Below are 14,637 nucleotides of genomic sequence, written 5' to 3' on the forward strand. Positions count from 1 at the left end.
GTCTGAGGCTGGCGCGGCTGCTCCTTCCGTGCGCTCGGTGCCTCGCTGACAGCCGGCGCTCGCGAGAAAAGGAGGGCGGGGGCGCTGCTCTCCCTAGCGCGCGCGCCTGGGAAAATGTTGCGCAGGTTCTAAAATGGAACGTTAGAGGCGGCGTGCCGGAGCGCGCGAGGGGTGTGCGTGCGTCTATCTCTCTCCCTCCCTCTCCCCCCCCGCCCCGCCGCGCGTGTGAGTGTGGAGTAAGTAAGCGCGAGAGCTGCAGCAACAGCAGCAAAATCAGGAGCCCGCGCCACGCAGCGCTGAATCCGCGAGCAGCCGCCTTCGCTTCCTCCTCCTCCTCCTCGCCGTCTTCTCCCTGTATGGAGCTTTCCGCTATCGGGGAGCAGGTGTTTGCGGTGGAAAGCATCAGGAAGAAGCGCATAAGGAAGGTGGGTTCTGCTGGCGTCTTCCCCACTCGTGTTCTCTCTCCCCCCCGCCCCACTACTCCGGCTGCAAACAGCGGTCAAATAGGTAGGAGGGAGGCACGCGGGCCCCGCTTTGATTTCTATTTCTAAGCCTCATCTAGGTGACTGACTCCTAGGCAGGGGTCAAAGCGGCTCCAACGCGCCTAGGAGAAGCCTCTAGGAGTGGTGGTGCTGTAAGTAACAGCCTGGTATCGTATGCTTCCCACCCCCACGCCCCACATCTCATACGCATGCCACGGTGCGAGTAAGGGGGGCGTGGCGGCGGAGCGTCTCGTTATCCCGCCGCCAGGGGGCGGCAGTGAAGCCCTTGTCACTCTCCCTCCCCTGAAGGCATGGGCATAGGTTGGCTGTCATGCTCCAGGCGAGGTTGTGTGGTAGTTGTGGTGATTGGCACAAATGGTTTCCACCGCTTGGCACCCTTGCTGGAGGGTGGACACAGGGGGCATGACTTCGCCCAGTGTTGCTCTGCCTGTTTCTACTGGGAAGTAAATGCCATTGACTTCAACAAGGCTTACTCCTAGGTCAGCGGCAAGTGTGCATCTAGATTGCACACCCTTAGGCTCACTTTGGAACCTTACTTGCCCCCATAGTAAAGTGGAGGTGTTGCAGTAGAAGGAGTTCTCCTGGAGAAACATCCAACATGCCCGTTAGCGGGTATCGCATTCTCAAAGCCCCTACCATTTCCTCCACTTCCCTCATTGCCACTCCTATGGGAAAGAGGAACGGGTTGGGTCTCCTGGAAGCCCTGCCAGCTTTAAATATATGGTGGTTGGCACCAAAGGCATGATTGAAACTTGAGATGGGCGCTGGAACATCTGAGTGTTATTGCATGGACCTGATGGTGTTCTTGTCAGAGCTTTGCCTTGTTGTTTAGGCCATTCATTTCAAGTGAGCAATTCACTGTATGCTTTATCTGCCTTTGGGGGGTCTCTGTGCTATCAGTTTCTTAGGGGCCGCCAGCCCATTGTTTTGCAATGGAAAATATGACTACCACCCATCTCTCTGTATGAAGGGCTTTCTCAACAACTTGGACATTGAGAGGCTGTGAACATCTTGACATTTGGGTGACTTGGGGTAAAGTCCTAATATTACTTACTTGGGAGTAAGCCCCATTAAATTCAGAAGGACTTACTTCTGAGCAGACATGGTTAAGATTGCGCTGTTATCCCTAGATGTATAATTTCACACCAGAGGGTTAGGAACCTTTCCTTGACTTTTGCAAGTTAAGGCAACCCATTCTGGAAATGGAAATAGCATCATACTTAAAATTTATGATAATGATAGGTGGTGGGTCCCCCCAATTTTTTTGTCCTTCTGGTCTTATGCATCTTCACAGTCCTTCCTAGAGGGGATGAGTTATTCACTTTGGAAACAACTGTCACAGGGCCAAAAAGAACCGTATCACATCATACTAGCTCAGCACGCCTATAATCTCTGAACGCTGCTGATTGTTCAGTATTTATTCCCCCTGCCTTCCTTATCCATCCATGTATGGTAGGAAATGAAACCATCACTTTAGGGTTGGCTTGCTGATCATGCAGTAGAGGAACAAAACCTTCTGTATTAAATTGACAGGTAGGCTGGCATCCTTTATTGTGGGTCAATGAGGATGTGTAAACAGGGTGGAGTGGGAAATGATACCTCCCCTAGCAGCTACCTGGATAGGTCTGCCTGAGACATTGAGAACCATTCCTGTAGCCCAGCCACATGCTCCATTTCCATTCATTTTTATAAGATTATAGACCATCTAGAAGATGACATGTGATCCATCATATTACAGAATGCTGTAAGTAGAGAGCTTGCCTGCCAAGAGAGAGGTGTTTCGTAGGAGAGGGAATGAGAAGAGCAAGGCAGACAGATATCGAGCAAGCAATGCGGCAGGATCCTTCAGAATTTCTTTTAAAAGGACATTTTTATTTCCAATGCTTAAGCATTCCTTCTTAATTGCATGCATATGCTTTGATTCGTCTTTCTTTTGGGTCTCTGTATATGCTTTCTAGCTGATCGTTCTGGAAGAAGACCCTCTTGAAAAAGGGCCATTGCTTAGGTCTGCATGGCAAACTTACCTAGGGATGTAGCTCAGTGAGGAGGTGCTTAAATTTCCAATGCGAGGAATTGGACAAGTTGAAATTTGTGAAGGGGTTTATTATGGTTCACATCCTGCCAACCCAATTTACTTTACTTTTTTCGGTTATTGATTTTGTTTTTTCTTTTGTCTCTCCTTTCCCTCCCATAGGGTAAAGTGGAATATCTTGTGAAATGGAAAGGATGGCCCCCCAAGTAAGTGCTGGGGTATATTTGTAAAGCTGCATTTGTGTTAATTATCTGTCATTTGTGTTTTGTTTCTTGTTGACCCCACTTCCAAAAGGAACACCATTCTTTCCTTACTTCCCTTCCTGGCCCTATTTAACCAAGAGTTCTAATTTCTTAAACATTTTCTTCAAATACGTATCCCTGGACTGGTGATGGAAACAGTTCGTTCATTAGCAGGTGGCTCCTTTTCCTCTGGAACCCTAAAGATACAGTACCTTAAACTTAAGTCTTCTAAAAAAAAGAAACCACAGGGGTAGTCCCAAGGAAATAGTTGCTCTTCAAGTCTTTTTAGAGAGCATGGGATGCAGATCTAAGTGTTTGCTCCAACTCCAGTAGAGTGACAGCAGAACAGTAAACAGGGGTCCACAAATGCTGGCTTAGCACCAAGCCATTATTTGTGGTCGGTCGCAATGTCCCCTTCTCTGCAGCATTCTCTAGTGCGTACAGAGGACTCGGGAGAGGGGCACAGTCACCTCTCATATGGGGGGCAGTATGAAGAAGAGAAGGAGCAGTGCTTTTTCACCTGATCGAAAACTGCAGTGAAAATAAGGCTCCTCATTATAGCTGCAAAATACTGCAATATATCTTTACAGTGCTGCTGTCCAAGGAGGGCTGGGTGTATTTGCCCCTGACCCTCCTGAGTGGGTTTGTGGATACCTGTCAATAAGCTTCCAGTGAGGTATTAACATACATTTGGCTGCATAATGCTCCCCTCACCCCTCCTTTTGGATGAGGCAGTACCTGCCACTCGTTATTTCTTTCAGAGGCGTTTCCACCGAGATATCGCTTAAACAGCTGCAAGTTTGATGCCTGGTGTTTATTGCTAGTTAATGCCTCCCCAGAGGAAACTGCATTGCAATAGGGAGGCATCTGCTTTCTTCTACCCATGTGGGATTATAGTGCGGGCAGAGTAGTATCTTGCATATTTTAATGCAGGGGTATGTGGGAACTGAAGCCCTCCAAGAGGTTGTTGGGACTCCAGCTCTCCCAGCATGGCCAGTGATGCTGGAAGTTGTAGTTCAGCAGCACCCAGAGGGTCACAGCCCCACCCCCACCCCGTTTTAATGAAATAACTGAGAAGGGGCTAAGTGCCTGTTCATGTCAGATGCAATCCAGAAGCTGCAATTTAATAACTTGCAAGAATATAGCCACTCTGCAAAAACAGAGCAGAGCGTACCCACCTTCCTGCTCGGTCTGAGCTCTCTGTGTAGCCACAGCAAAAAATATTCCTTTTTGGACCAGGAAGAGAGCTGTGTCCTGACCATACGTTCTGTCTTCCATATTAACAATGTGTGCTGCTGCTGACAACATGGTGTTGTCAAGCTCATTAGCTAAACACTTCCCCCAAGATGGCTTCAAATTAGAGTTTGGCTGGATTTATTCGTTAGTCACATCATGTTTAAGGAGAGAGAGGAGTGTACTATTGCTGTTTCCTAATCCATGGTGATTTTCCACTATTTTTCAGTGGCACTCTTTAAGTTCCACACAGCCGTCTTCCGCTGCTCTATCTCCCCCCACCCTCAAGCTCCATAGTGAAACAAACGCTAAAATAAGGATACGATGAGCTCATAGCTTTTCCTAGGACTGAAAAAATAAGGGCTTCTTAGATCCACCAATAAATGAACAAACCATTCTGAAGATCGACCGATAATTTATTTTAAGAACATGAAGGTTGTAGCTGTGCTTAAAATACAGCTAAAAATACATTTTGTTCATTTTCTTGATTTCCACTGAATATGTTGTAAACCACTAGCAATGTACAGCACCCCCCCATTTCTGCATCCGTTCATCCTAACACATTCCTGTTCATCTTATCTCAACTTTTGATACCTGCATAATATCTCTGTGTGTCTGCGTTCCATCTTACTCCATAACCCTTCCCGGTTTTGTGCCAGTTCTTCCACTGTGGCTTGAAGAAAGCAGGCAAATGGTTATGCTTCAAACTGTTTGGCCTCTCTCCTCCCTAGTTTCCCCCCTGCTCAGGCTCTCTTCCTTTCCTCTTGATTTTCTGGATGCCTTTTCCAAACAATTTTTTAATAATAATGAAAATGGCCTGCATGCCCCACCCATAGGAGCTCAGAGCCAGGGATTTGAAGGGTTATGGCTCTGAGTCAGCTGCAAGCTTGTTTACAACTTGGGTTTGGAGGGGGGGGAGGAGGGAGGCAATCATGTGACTTGTATTTTCCAGAATGCGTGGTCTGCAGTTCTGCTGCAGTCTGGCCTCTCTCTCTCTCTCTCTCTCTCTCTCTCTCTCTCTCTCTCTCTCTCTCTCTCTGTGTGTGTGTCTACGTGTGCCGAGCTGCAATGTTTTTCTATACTGTATGCAGTGTTTTCTCACCGCAGTCAAGCAAGAAGCTAAACTGCAGAGGAATGGCCAACACCCATAGGACATTTTAAAAAAGATCTAATACATTCCCTATCCGTTAGTCTTCTTCTCTCCCCCCCAACCCCAAACGCTTGCCAGCTCCGCTGCCTTCTGTAAGGAATCCTTAGCCTCTCTTTCCCTCGCAGCTTAAAACAAATGCCAACATTCTGTGCAGCAAGGAGGTAGAAAGCAAGCTCAGCTCGCATTTTTATTTTTCTGGTTTGGTAACTTTATTTGGTGGTACAGCAGGCTGGAAGGAAGATGGCAGGGGTGGAGGAAGAGCTCTTACTGGGAGGTAGAGCTTGGCTAATGATGAGGGCTGAATAAGAATTAATGAAAAGGAAGCTGGCGATGTAAGCTATTTATAACCTTGCCCTTCCCCTGAGAGCTGGATGTGAGAGACATCTTCTGAAGTAAATGTATTGACTTATTTAACATCACACCTCATTCCCTAAAGCCTCAGGGCAGGTAAAAAAAAAAAGAAAGGGAAAAAAGCCTGCTGCAAGGCAGGCATGTGGGAGTCAGCCGCTGGGTTTTTTCCATTTCACATTGCAGGAGAAAATCAAGGCTGAGCAATTTATTGATTTAAAAAAATATTTATACCCCGCCTTTCAGCTTGGCAAGAAAAAGCTGTGATAACTTGGAGAGATGGGAATTTGCCTAGGGGTGCCCAGAAAGTCAATTCCTGAGTTAGGATTAAAGCTGAGATTATCTCAAATCCTGATCCTATGCTGCCTCTGAGATTCATCTTCTAATTCTTTGACAGGTCACCAGAATGGAAGGTTTTTTTGTATTTATTTATTTACTGCTGCAGAAAGATAATCTCATTATTATTTTAGAAAAGTAAACGTGGAGAAAATCTACATTATCTTCTGTTGCAATCCCACTGACCTGGTTTGTGTATCAGCGCACACCATAAACACTGGCTTGTTCCAAATATGCCTGCTGTGCTCTAACCTGCTTGTCCTGGAGAGAAATGAGCCATGATCCATGGCTTAGCGCCAGGTTTGAACAAGGGATCATGCTTTGTTTCTCCCCAGTACAAGCAGGAAGGAGCAGCTGGGTGCAGTTGGCTTGTGAGAAATGATTTATGGTTTACCTTGACGTGTAGGTGCTGCAACTGTGTCTCTATGGGTGGGATTCAACTAAGTTCTACTCAGATAGACCCAACCGAAATGAATGGACATGTCCAAGTTAAGTCCATTAATTTCCATAGGTCTACTTTCGGAGTCAAACTTAATTGACTGCTACCCTGTCTGTGTATATTATATATACAGTTTTTCTTTAAAGCATAAACCCTGTTTGCAGAATGTTTTTCATACCAAAAGAAATATCAATAGCTGCCATTTCATCATACATCTCTGCATAGACTTTTTTCCTTTCCACTGTGCAGTCATAAAACTGCTACTGGCTTACAAGATAATATGGGGTGACTAAGTTACCAAAGCTACCTCAAATTATTTGCTATAAGCACTTTAGCAGCTATTAACACATTCCCCACCTCTTCCCTCTCTTATCTTTTTTTTTAAACACATTTTGTGTATCATTTAGAAGAAATTATACCTGTGGCATAAACAGCAGCTCTTCTCTAACTGTTTTCAAAATAACTTTTACTACTGAAGATTTTTCACCTCCCTAATGTGTTAAAAACTTAACGTTCACCTTGACGCCATCAACATCTGCAACATCCTCTCCTCTTGCAACCACACTGGCCTGCTTCTGCACATCACAGTGAGCCATAAACATCTATTAGCATTGCTGTACTATATATAAATATATATATACAGAGAGAGAGCGCTAGCGTAATTCTCTGATGGCATCCAGGCTAGATTACAGTAATGTACTGTACATGGAGCTGCCATGTTTGGAAGCATCCACTGGCCCAGAATACATTGCTAAGAAGTTGATGATGGTGAGTCACTTGAAGTACACTGTAGAATCTGTAGTGTCTTCATAGAAACTGTAGTGTCTTCATAGAAACTGTAATGTCTTATAGTTTGAGCACAATTCAACAGGCTGGCTTTGATTGATTGATTTTTTAATTGCCATAAAAGTAATATGGGTTAGGGTATTCCTTCCAGTAGCACCTTAAAGACCAACTAAGTTAGTTCTTGGTATGAGCTTTCGTGTGCATGCACACTTCTTCAGATACCTGGTATATGAAGAAGTGTGCATGCACACGAAAGCTCATACCAAGAACTAACTTAGTTGGTCTTTAAGGTGCTACTGGAAGGAATTTTTTTTGTTTTGACTATGGCAGACCAACACGGCTACCTATCTGTAAATGGGTTAGGGTATCTTAAGGATAGGGACGCGGGTGGCGCTGTGGGTTAAACCACAGAGCCTGGGACTTGCCGATCACTAGGTTGGCGGTTTGAATCCCTGCGACGGGGTGAGCTCCCGTTTCTCGGTCCCTGCTCCTGCCCACCTAGCAGTTCGAAAGCATGTCAAAGTGCAAGTAGATAAATAGGTACCGCTCCGGTGGGAAGGTAAACGGCATTTCTGTGTGCTGCTCTGGTTCACCAGAAGCGGCTTAGTCATGCTGGCCACTTGACCCAGAAGCTGTACGCCGGCTCCCTCAGCCAATAAAGCGAGATGAGCGCCGCAACCCCAGAGTCGGCCACAACTGGACCTAATGGTTAGGGGTCCCTTTACCTTACCTATCTTAAGGATGGCCTTCTCCCACATATGTCAACCTGGGCATTTAAATCATCTTCAGAGGACCATTCTATGTATGTATCCACCACAGGAAATGTGGTCACAGTGTTTGTTTTTTTCTTTCATTCATTCTCTCTCTTTCCCCTGCCATATTCCTGCCTGCTTGAAGCCTATGACGATGCTTTTCTGGAGGGTCTTTTGTCTCTCCCCCCCGCCCCGCCCCCCGATTTCCTGGTTGGAATTTGTTCCTCTTCCCTGCTGGGTGGCTTTGTATTGTATTTTGTGTTGGTTTTTAAATTTTATGCCACCTTCTGGAACCGTAGTTGATTGACAGGAAGGGTAAAAATACTTCTAAAGTACCATGTGTTCAGAGATCAGTTTCTGAATTCTTTTTTTAAAAAAAAAGCTTTAATGAATCATACTTCACAGCTCTAAAGTCATTAACTACGCAGGCAAGAAACACTGTAGCGTCTCCAAATCTAGTAGCCTAGTAAGATCCTGCCATTGAAAGAATAAGCTGGTGGAATGCACAGGGTTCTGCATCGGAGACGTTTTGTGGGAATCCGGTTTTCTGTTGGCTGCAACAGGCAGATTTAAGACTGAGAGCACAGAGTTTATGATCCCCTTTTTTCAAAGAAGGATGGTCACTTATTTGATCCATTCCATGTACGGAAGTAGAAGGGTATGGTATAAATTTTATTTTAAGAATTTATTGGCAGAACCCTTGGGTGGGAAATGCAAATACTTTATTTTTCAGCTGTTGAGTGGATTGTAGTCTCCAGTTGATAAGGGGGAAAGTGCTAGAAGTTTGACAGTGCTAACGACACCCTACTTGACCAGAAACCATTTGATGGTTTTCTCTTGACGTTTTTTCCTCTTAGATACAGCACATGGGAGCCAGAGGATCACATTCTTGACCCTCGCCTGGTGATGGCTTATGAAGAGAAGTAAGAATATTTCCTTTTTATTTTGGGGAGAGGTTAAAACGAGAGGCCTTGCATCAAAGAGATCTAGCATGGTCAGGTTGGCTCAAGAGTTTCTCTCTTCCCCTTTCAAGGCACGGAGAGCTAATAATCAAGCTCTTTATTCTAATCTAAAGAGCAGGCACCCAGCTGAACAGAGGCTTCTGTGCTGTGGCTCAATTACCTGAGAGCATCCCAGTGTGAAGAGTTCCCAGAATATGCTGCAGCCTCTTCACCTGCCCAGTAATAAGACAAATGACAATATTCCTAGCTGTCTGGACTGCATGTTACTAGGAAAATCAATATGTGCCACCAACCCATGTCGGATAGATGTATGCCAGCAGCAGCAGCCATGTGTCTTCCCATAATGTGTAGTTAGGGTCTAAAATATCAGTATCTTACCTAGTCCAATGGGAATTACCATTGGTTGCATTAGCACATAACACTAAGCTGAAAATCCTGACTTGCTAAAGCAGGGCATGCACAAGCTATGTGTGAATGTACTCAGTCCCTTTCCTGCCATTCACCCTTTGAACCGGCAACAAAACAAGGCAGGATATAGCAGTTAACCAGAGCTTCCCGCTGTGTGTGAACCACAAAACTATGCTCAATGGTGAAACCAGCAGCGTAAGCCGGCTTTAGACTGTGATATCCATCACGTAGGGTTTTGTGTATTCTTGTGTGCTTGCATGCACCAAACTGTCGATCCCAGTTATTGCTTGTATAGCAGGTAGGTATCGACTCGGTAAAGCATTGCTGAATTAGGTTGTGGGGGAGGGGGGGAGTATAGCTCCAACTACCAACCAAGCCAAATGAAAGTATCCCCCCTTCTCCACTACGATTTGTATTTGCACAAGCAACAGCTCTGTGATATGCCTTAAATAACCTGGATCAACAAGCGACCTTGTTGGTGCTCTTGCTGTGTTAACAAATAGAATTGCTAGGTATCTTCTGTCTCCTCAGGGAAGAGAAAGATCGTGCCTCAGGTTACAGGAAGAGAGGCCCCAAACCAAAACGTCTCTTGCTGCAGGTAAGGGCCCAAGTTTGTTGAATTACGCTGTCCATTCCTAAGTCCCATCATTGCTGTACCGACTCAGCTATCCACTACATGCATATATATATTTTTAAGTACTTCTACATTTATTTTGAAAATATATGCCCTGCTTGTCCCTCCACAAAAGAGTTGCTCAAAGCGGCTGACAGAAAAAGAAAGGAAGCAAACATAACAAGAAAAAACACAAAGTTCATCCCCAACCACCAAGGCCAAAACAATCAGTGCAATTATTGTCAAATCATGGTTCTGAACGCAGCTCACCGGCTCCAAATCTTGAAGCTAATTAAAACAAAACACTTTTCTTTAAAATGTAAGAATCGCTGGGTACACATTTTCAGGCAAAGTTACCCTACAGATCTCTAGTTTGGCTTAATTTTTCCCATCAGATAGATGCATTGCACACTATTGTGTGTTCAAAGTAATGCTTAATGTGTTCTGGTCCTGTTGATCATTCTCCATTACAGTTTTTTTGCTTCTGTGTAAATAATTATTGGGGACGCGGGTGGTGCTGTGGGTTAAAGCCTCAGCGCCTAGGACTTGCCGATCGAAAGGTCGGCGGTTCGAATCCCCGCGGCGGGGTGCGCTCCCGTCGTTCAGTCCCAGCGCCTGCCAACCTAGCAGTTCGAAAGCACCTTTGGGTGCAAGTAGATAAATAGGGAAGGTAAACGGCGTTCCGTGTGCTGCGCTGGCTCGCCAGATGCAGCTTGTCACACTGGCCACGTGACCCGGAAGTGTCTGCAGACAGCGCTGGCTCCCGGCCTATAGAGTGAGATGAGCGCACAACCCTAGAGTCTGGCAAGACTGGCCCGAACGGGCAGGGGTACCTTTACCTTTACCTTTAAATAATTATTATTAATATGTTTGTGTGTGTGTGTACACATATATCATAAGGTGAAGAGCATATTGAGCTAGTTCTTCAAGGATGTTATGGTTCTGTGGCTACAGGTGTTCATAGAAATACAGGGGCTTTTGCAGAATTGTGATTTTTTTTCCTCTCCGTTTGCAGAGGCTGTATAGCATGGACCTGCGAAGCGCACACAAAGGGAAAGAGAAACTCTGCTTTTCTCTGTCACGGCGGTTTGGGGGAGGAGGAAACAGCCTAGCCAAGGGAGGGCAGACTGAGCTGCCCGAGAAGAGTGGAGCGACTGTCTTGCCCTTCCCGCTTCGGAAGCAGAGCAAGAACCAGAAGTACCTGCGCCTTTCGAGGAAGAAGTTCACCCGCATGGCGAGCCTGGAGAATCGGAACCGTCGGCGGGAGTTCTTCCTGAAGGAGCCAGTGGCATTGGAGGAGAGGCAGACCCCCAGCGACTGGGATGAGGCCACGCAACCTGCCAGCAAAGAAGGTAAGCGCTGGCAGACACCCCCAGCTACGTAGAGCCCATCTCATCTCACTTGCTTGGGCCTCCAGGTTCCTCTCTTAACTGTTGCACACCGTGCATGCCATTTGGGGCTCACCCTTTATTTGCCAGCTACCCCTGCAGGTTGACCTGAAGGGGAAAATCTCAGATCTAGGATTGTTCCCAGCTAAGTCCTACTTGGAGCAGACCTGTTGAAACCAATGGGCTTAAGTTAGTCAAGTCCATTGATTTCAGCTGTGTGTGGCTTAGATGGAGATAACCCTGAGTGTTTGGTTAGTAGACTAAATCTGATCTAGGATTGTTCCCAGCTAAGTCCTACTTGGAGCAGACCTATTGAAACCAATGGGCTTAAGTTAGTCAAGTCCATTGATTTCAGCTGCGTGTGGCTTAGATGGAGACAACCCTGAGTGTTTGGTTAGTAGACACTCTAAATCTGATCACCACTTGACACTGGTGCTCATTTCCATGCTGTTCATTCACTAGTCCGGGCAGACCAGCAGGGTCTGTGCAGGCAGTGCTGCCGCTCTCCTGCCAAATCCCCACAATAGGAAGCGTTTAATGTCATCCTTCAGGCTTGATGTTCTGCACGGCTTCTTAATGACAGCTGGCCTGTGAATGCGCTTCTTGTCTGGGTTCTTACTCTGCGTGACCATCACAGAAGAAGAAGAAGCCATGTTGGTAGAGAAGTTTCTCCCCACCTCCCTGTGGTCTCTTGGGTGTATATCTATGCTACATATTTAAAGTGGTTTAAGAGTTATTTCCTGAAAACCTTGGGAATTGTAGCTCAGGAGAGGGCTAGTGGGTATCTCAAAGAATATCTAATAGAGATCAATCTGTACTGGGGGTAGCTAATTTTTTGTGGTGGACTTGTAGCAAACCCTTCAAGAACCATGTGCTGAAGTCGCCTCAGGCCCAAAAAATTACAGTGGTACCTTGGTTCTCAAACTTAATCCGTTACGACAGTCCGTTCGACTCTCAAAGCCGTTCGAAAACCAAGACGCGACTTCCAATTGGCTGCAGGAGCTTCCTGCAGTCAAGCAGAAGCTGTGTCAGATGTTTGGCTTCCAAAAAACATTCACAAACTGGAACACTTCCGGGGTTGTGGCGTTTGGGAGCCAAAACGTACGAGTACTAAAGTGTTCAAGAACCAAGGTACAACTGTATTTGGAAGGAGCCAGGTCTGGTCTTTGGGCTGGTGGTCCTTCCTTCCCCGGTTTACACACCCTCAGCTGAACTGTATCAATTGGGCTTCATGAAGGAAAGCCTAGATTGGTATAAAATGCATATAAACTTCTTAGTATATAGGAAGTCTCTTTCTTTAGTAGAGGAACACTTTCGTGTTGGAGAGCTTTTATAGTGATCTTCACACACATGCATTGCTTGGGGGGCTAAGTGGGACTGCTGAAACCCAGTGTGCCATCCTCACCAGGAGGTTTGTATGGACTCCATTCTTTGAGGGGGAGGGGGATGTTCCTGTGGAAAACTGGATCATGTGCCAAGAAAGCTGCATTCTACAACTTGCATATATGCAAATAAAGCAAACTTGCTTCATTAAAAATAACTTATTTTACATCTTCTAGTCAGGGAGCTTTGCCCATCCAAGAAGGACTTTAAAGTCAAGTGCATGCAAATTGTAGCTTCTAAAGTTTCAACAGGCATTGTCTGTAGATGGTAAAGCCTACCTTTGCAACCTTTAGGCCTAGAAAACTTACTTAAAAAAAAAAAAACTGTTTAAAAGTGAAAATGTAGGGACCTTGGGATACTAATTATGTGTGAGTTTGGTATGGAAGTTTGTTCCTATATGTTTAGTTCTAGATAGTCTCTCATACTTTTGCTATTTTATTTGACATCTGTTATTATACTTTCTTATGTTTCATTATAAATAAATATGGAGGGAGGGAGTACTTGGGGTGTGAGGCAGGGCTAGTGAAGGAGTGTGGCCTGGGGGGAGTTTCAGGGGCTGCATTTGGCCCCCTCGGCCTGCGGTTCCCCACAGTGACAGGCGGGGAAAGCAGAAGATTATCCCTGGAGGTAGAAATGCTGCCAAGCTCATGGTTGCAGTTCAGAAAATACCCTTCTGTAATTGTTACTTGACCTCTGCTTTTAGATCTTTATATGGTTTTCTATAGGGTTTTGTGTATGATGGTTGTAAACCGCTCTGATTTTTTTTAAAAAAATGAATAGTGGTATATGAATATCCTAATAAATAAAACAGGCACCTGACAGGAGTGTCCATCTGTGTTGATATTTGCACTTTCTGCACTGTTGGTTTGGAAAGAGCAAAGTGGGGTTTAGATTATTTGCAGCTGCGAGCCAAGATGTTGACTAGTTCTTCTCAAGTCCCAATGACACAATATGGCTGCTGCATTTTGTGGGGTACTTTGGAGCCTTCCATTGTAGCTTTCATTGTGAAGCCCCTTGAGGTGTAGCTGACAAATTCTACTAGAGAAATGTAAACCTTATTTTTTTTATTCTCCCTTCAACGTGAGCACACATGTGGAATCCCGGGTAGTGTCGGGGAGAAATGGAGCCTTTCTCAGGTGAGAGTAGAGACACCTCAGATATCCGAGAGAGATGCCAGGAATACCCAGTTAAAGGGCCCACTTTCCATTCCCAGGTGGGACAGGAGGGTGCAGAACAGGTAAATAAGAGAAGATGGAGGCCTCCCTCCCTCCCCTCTCCATGTATCTCTTTTGGCATGGGGGTGGGATTATTGCTGCTGCTTTTTTATGTATAAGGTCCCAAATGAGAAGTCTAGGAAGCGGGCCCCTCATTCTCAGCTGTTGCTGAGGCCATTTGGGTAAATAAATGTGTCATGAAACTCCTATGGAGGAGAGGAAATGTAAATTCCCACTTGACACTAAAAGGAAACTCATTTTGAGGGATTTGGAAAGCACAGCATCTCCTTTTAACTTTTCTGTGGCGAATTCTCCTTTTTCATATAACAAGCATCTGGAAAATATCTCCTTGGTTTGTTGCACAGTGTAAACCCAATACCAAACTATATCCCTTTTAAGTGAGAGGATTTGCTTCGTGCAGAGGTTTTCAACCTTTTTGGGTCCACGACTCCCTTGACCAGTTATGTCACCCCTTGCCTGCAGAGCTGGCAAGCTCCCACCCTTTCTCAAACACCCTCCCTTGTGGAGTGTTCCCTCAGCCTCCTTGGGAGTCCTGCAGGCAGCCGCCCCTGGTCTCTGAGCTGCCATAAAGAGAGGTGCCTCCTAGCCCTGCCCCACAGGGGCCTGGGAAGCACCCCCTGGCCAGCCCCAGAGGCACCATTCACATGGTGAGCTTGTAGCCAGAGCTGCTGCCACAAACATCTATGCAAGCTTTTGGGAGGCAGAGACACGAGGGCATCAGAGGAAGGGAGGGAAGGGAAGAGGGACAGAGGCCATTGTTGCCTGCGGCAGCCCTGACCATCATTCAAGGCACCCCAGGGTGCCATGGCAGACTGGTTGAAAACCAC

At 45.9% G+C, this 14,637-nt stretch overlaps 1 protein-coding gene across 3 annotated transcripts in view; it reads left to right on the forward strand.

Annotated features, from left to right (window-relative positions):
• CBX7 (chromobox 7) overlaps positions 1-14,637 on the forward strand; it is a 25,484-nt gene continuing 10,847 nt past the window's right edge. The window contains exons 1-6 of one of the 3 annotated variants that reach the window (XR_013394384.1): positions 1-425; positions 2,698-2,741; positions 8,679-8,744; positions 9,723-9,789; positions 10,820-11,156; positions 13,661-13,812. Coding sequence is in view for 2 of the 3 variants with exons in the window: in XM_077934961.1 (XP_077791087.1) it covers positions 357-425; positions 2,698-2,741; positions 8,679-8,744; positions 9,723-9,789; positions 10,820-11,156; positions 13,661-13,683 (606 nt within the window). In the remaining variant the exon portion in view is untranslated. The remainder of the gene's footprint in view (positions 426-2,697; positions 2,742-8,678; positions 8,745-9,722; positions 9,790-10,819; positions 11,157-13,660; positions 13,813-14,637) is intronic. The other 2 variants (XM_077934961.1, XM_028745961.2) reach the window with 2 other exon arrangements.

This window comes from Podarcis muralis, chromosome 10, assembly GCF_964188315.1.
Source record: "Podarcis muralis chromosome 10, rPodMur119.hap1.1, whole genome shotgun sequence".
Taxonomy (NCBI): domain Eukaryota; kingdom Metazoa; phylum Chordata; class Lepidosauria; order Squamata; family Lacertidae; genus Podarcis; species Podarcis muralis.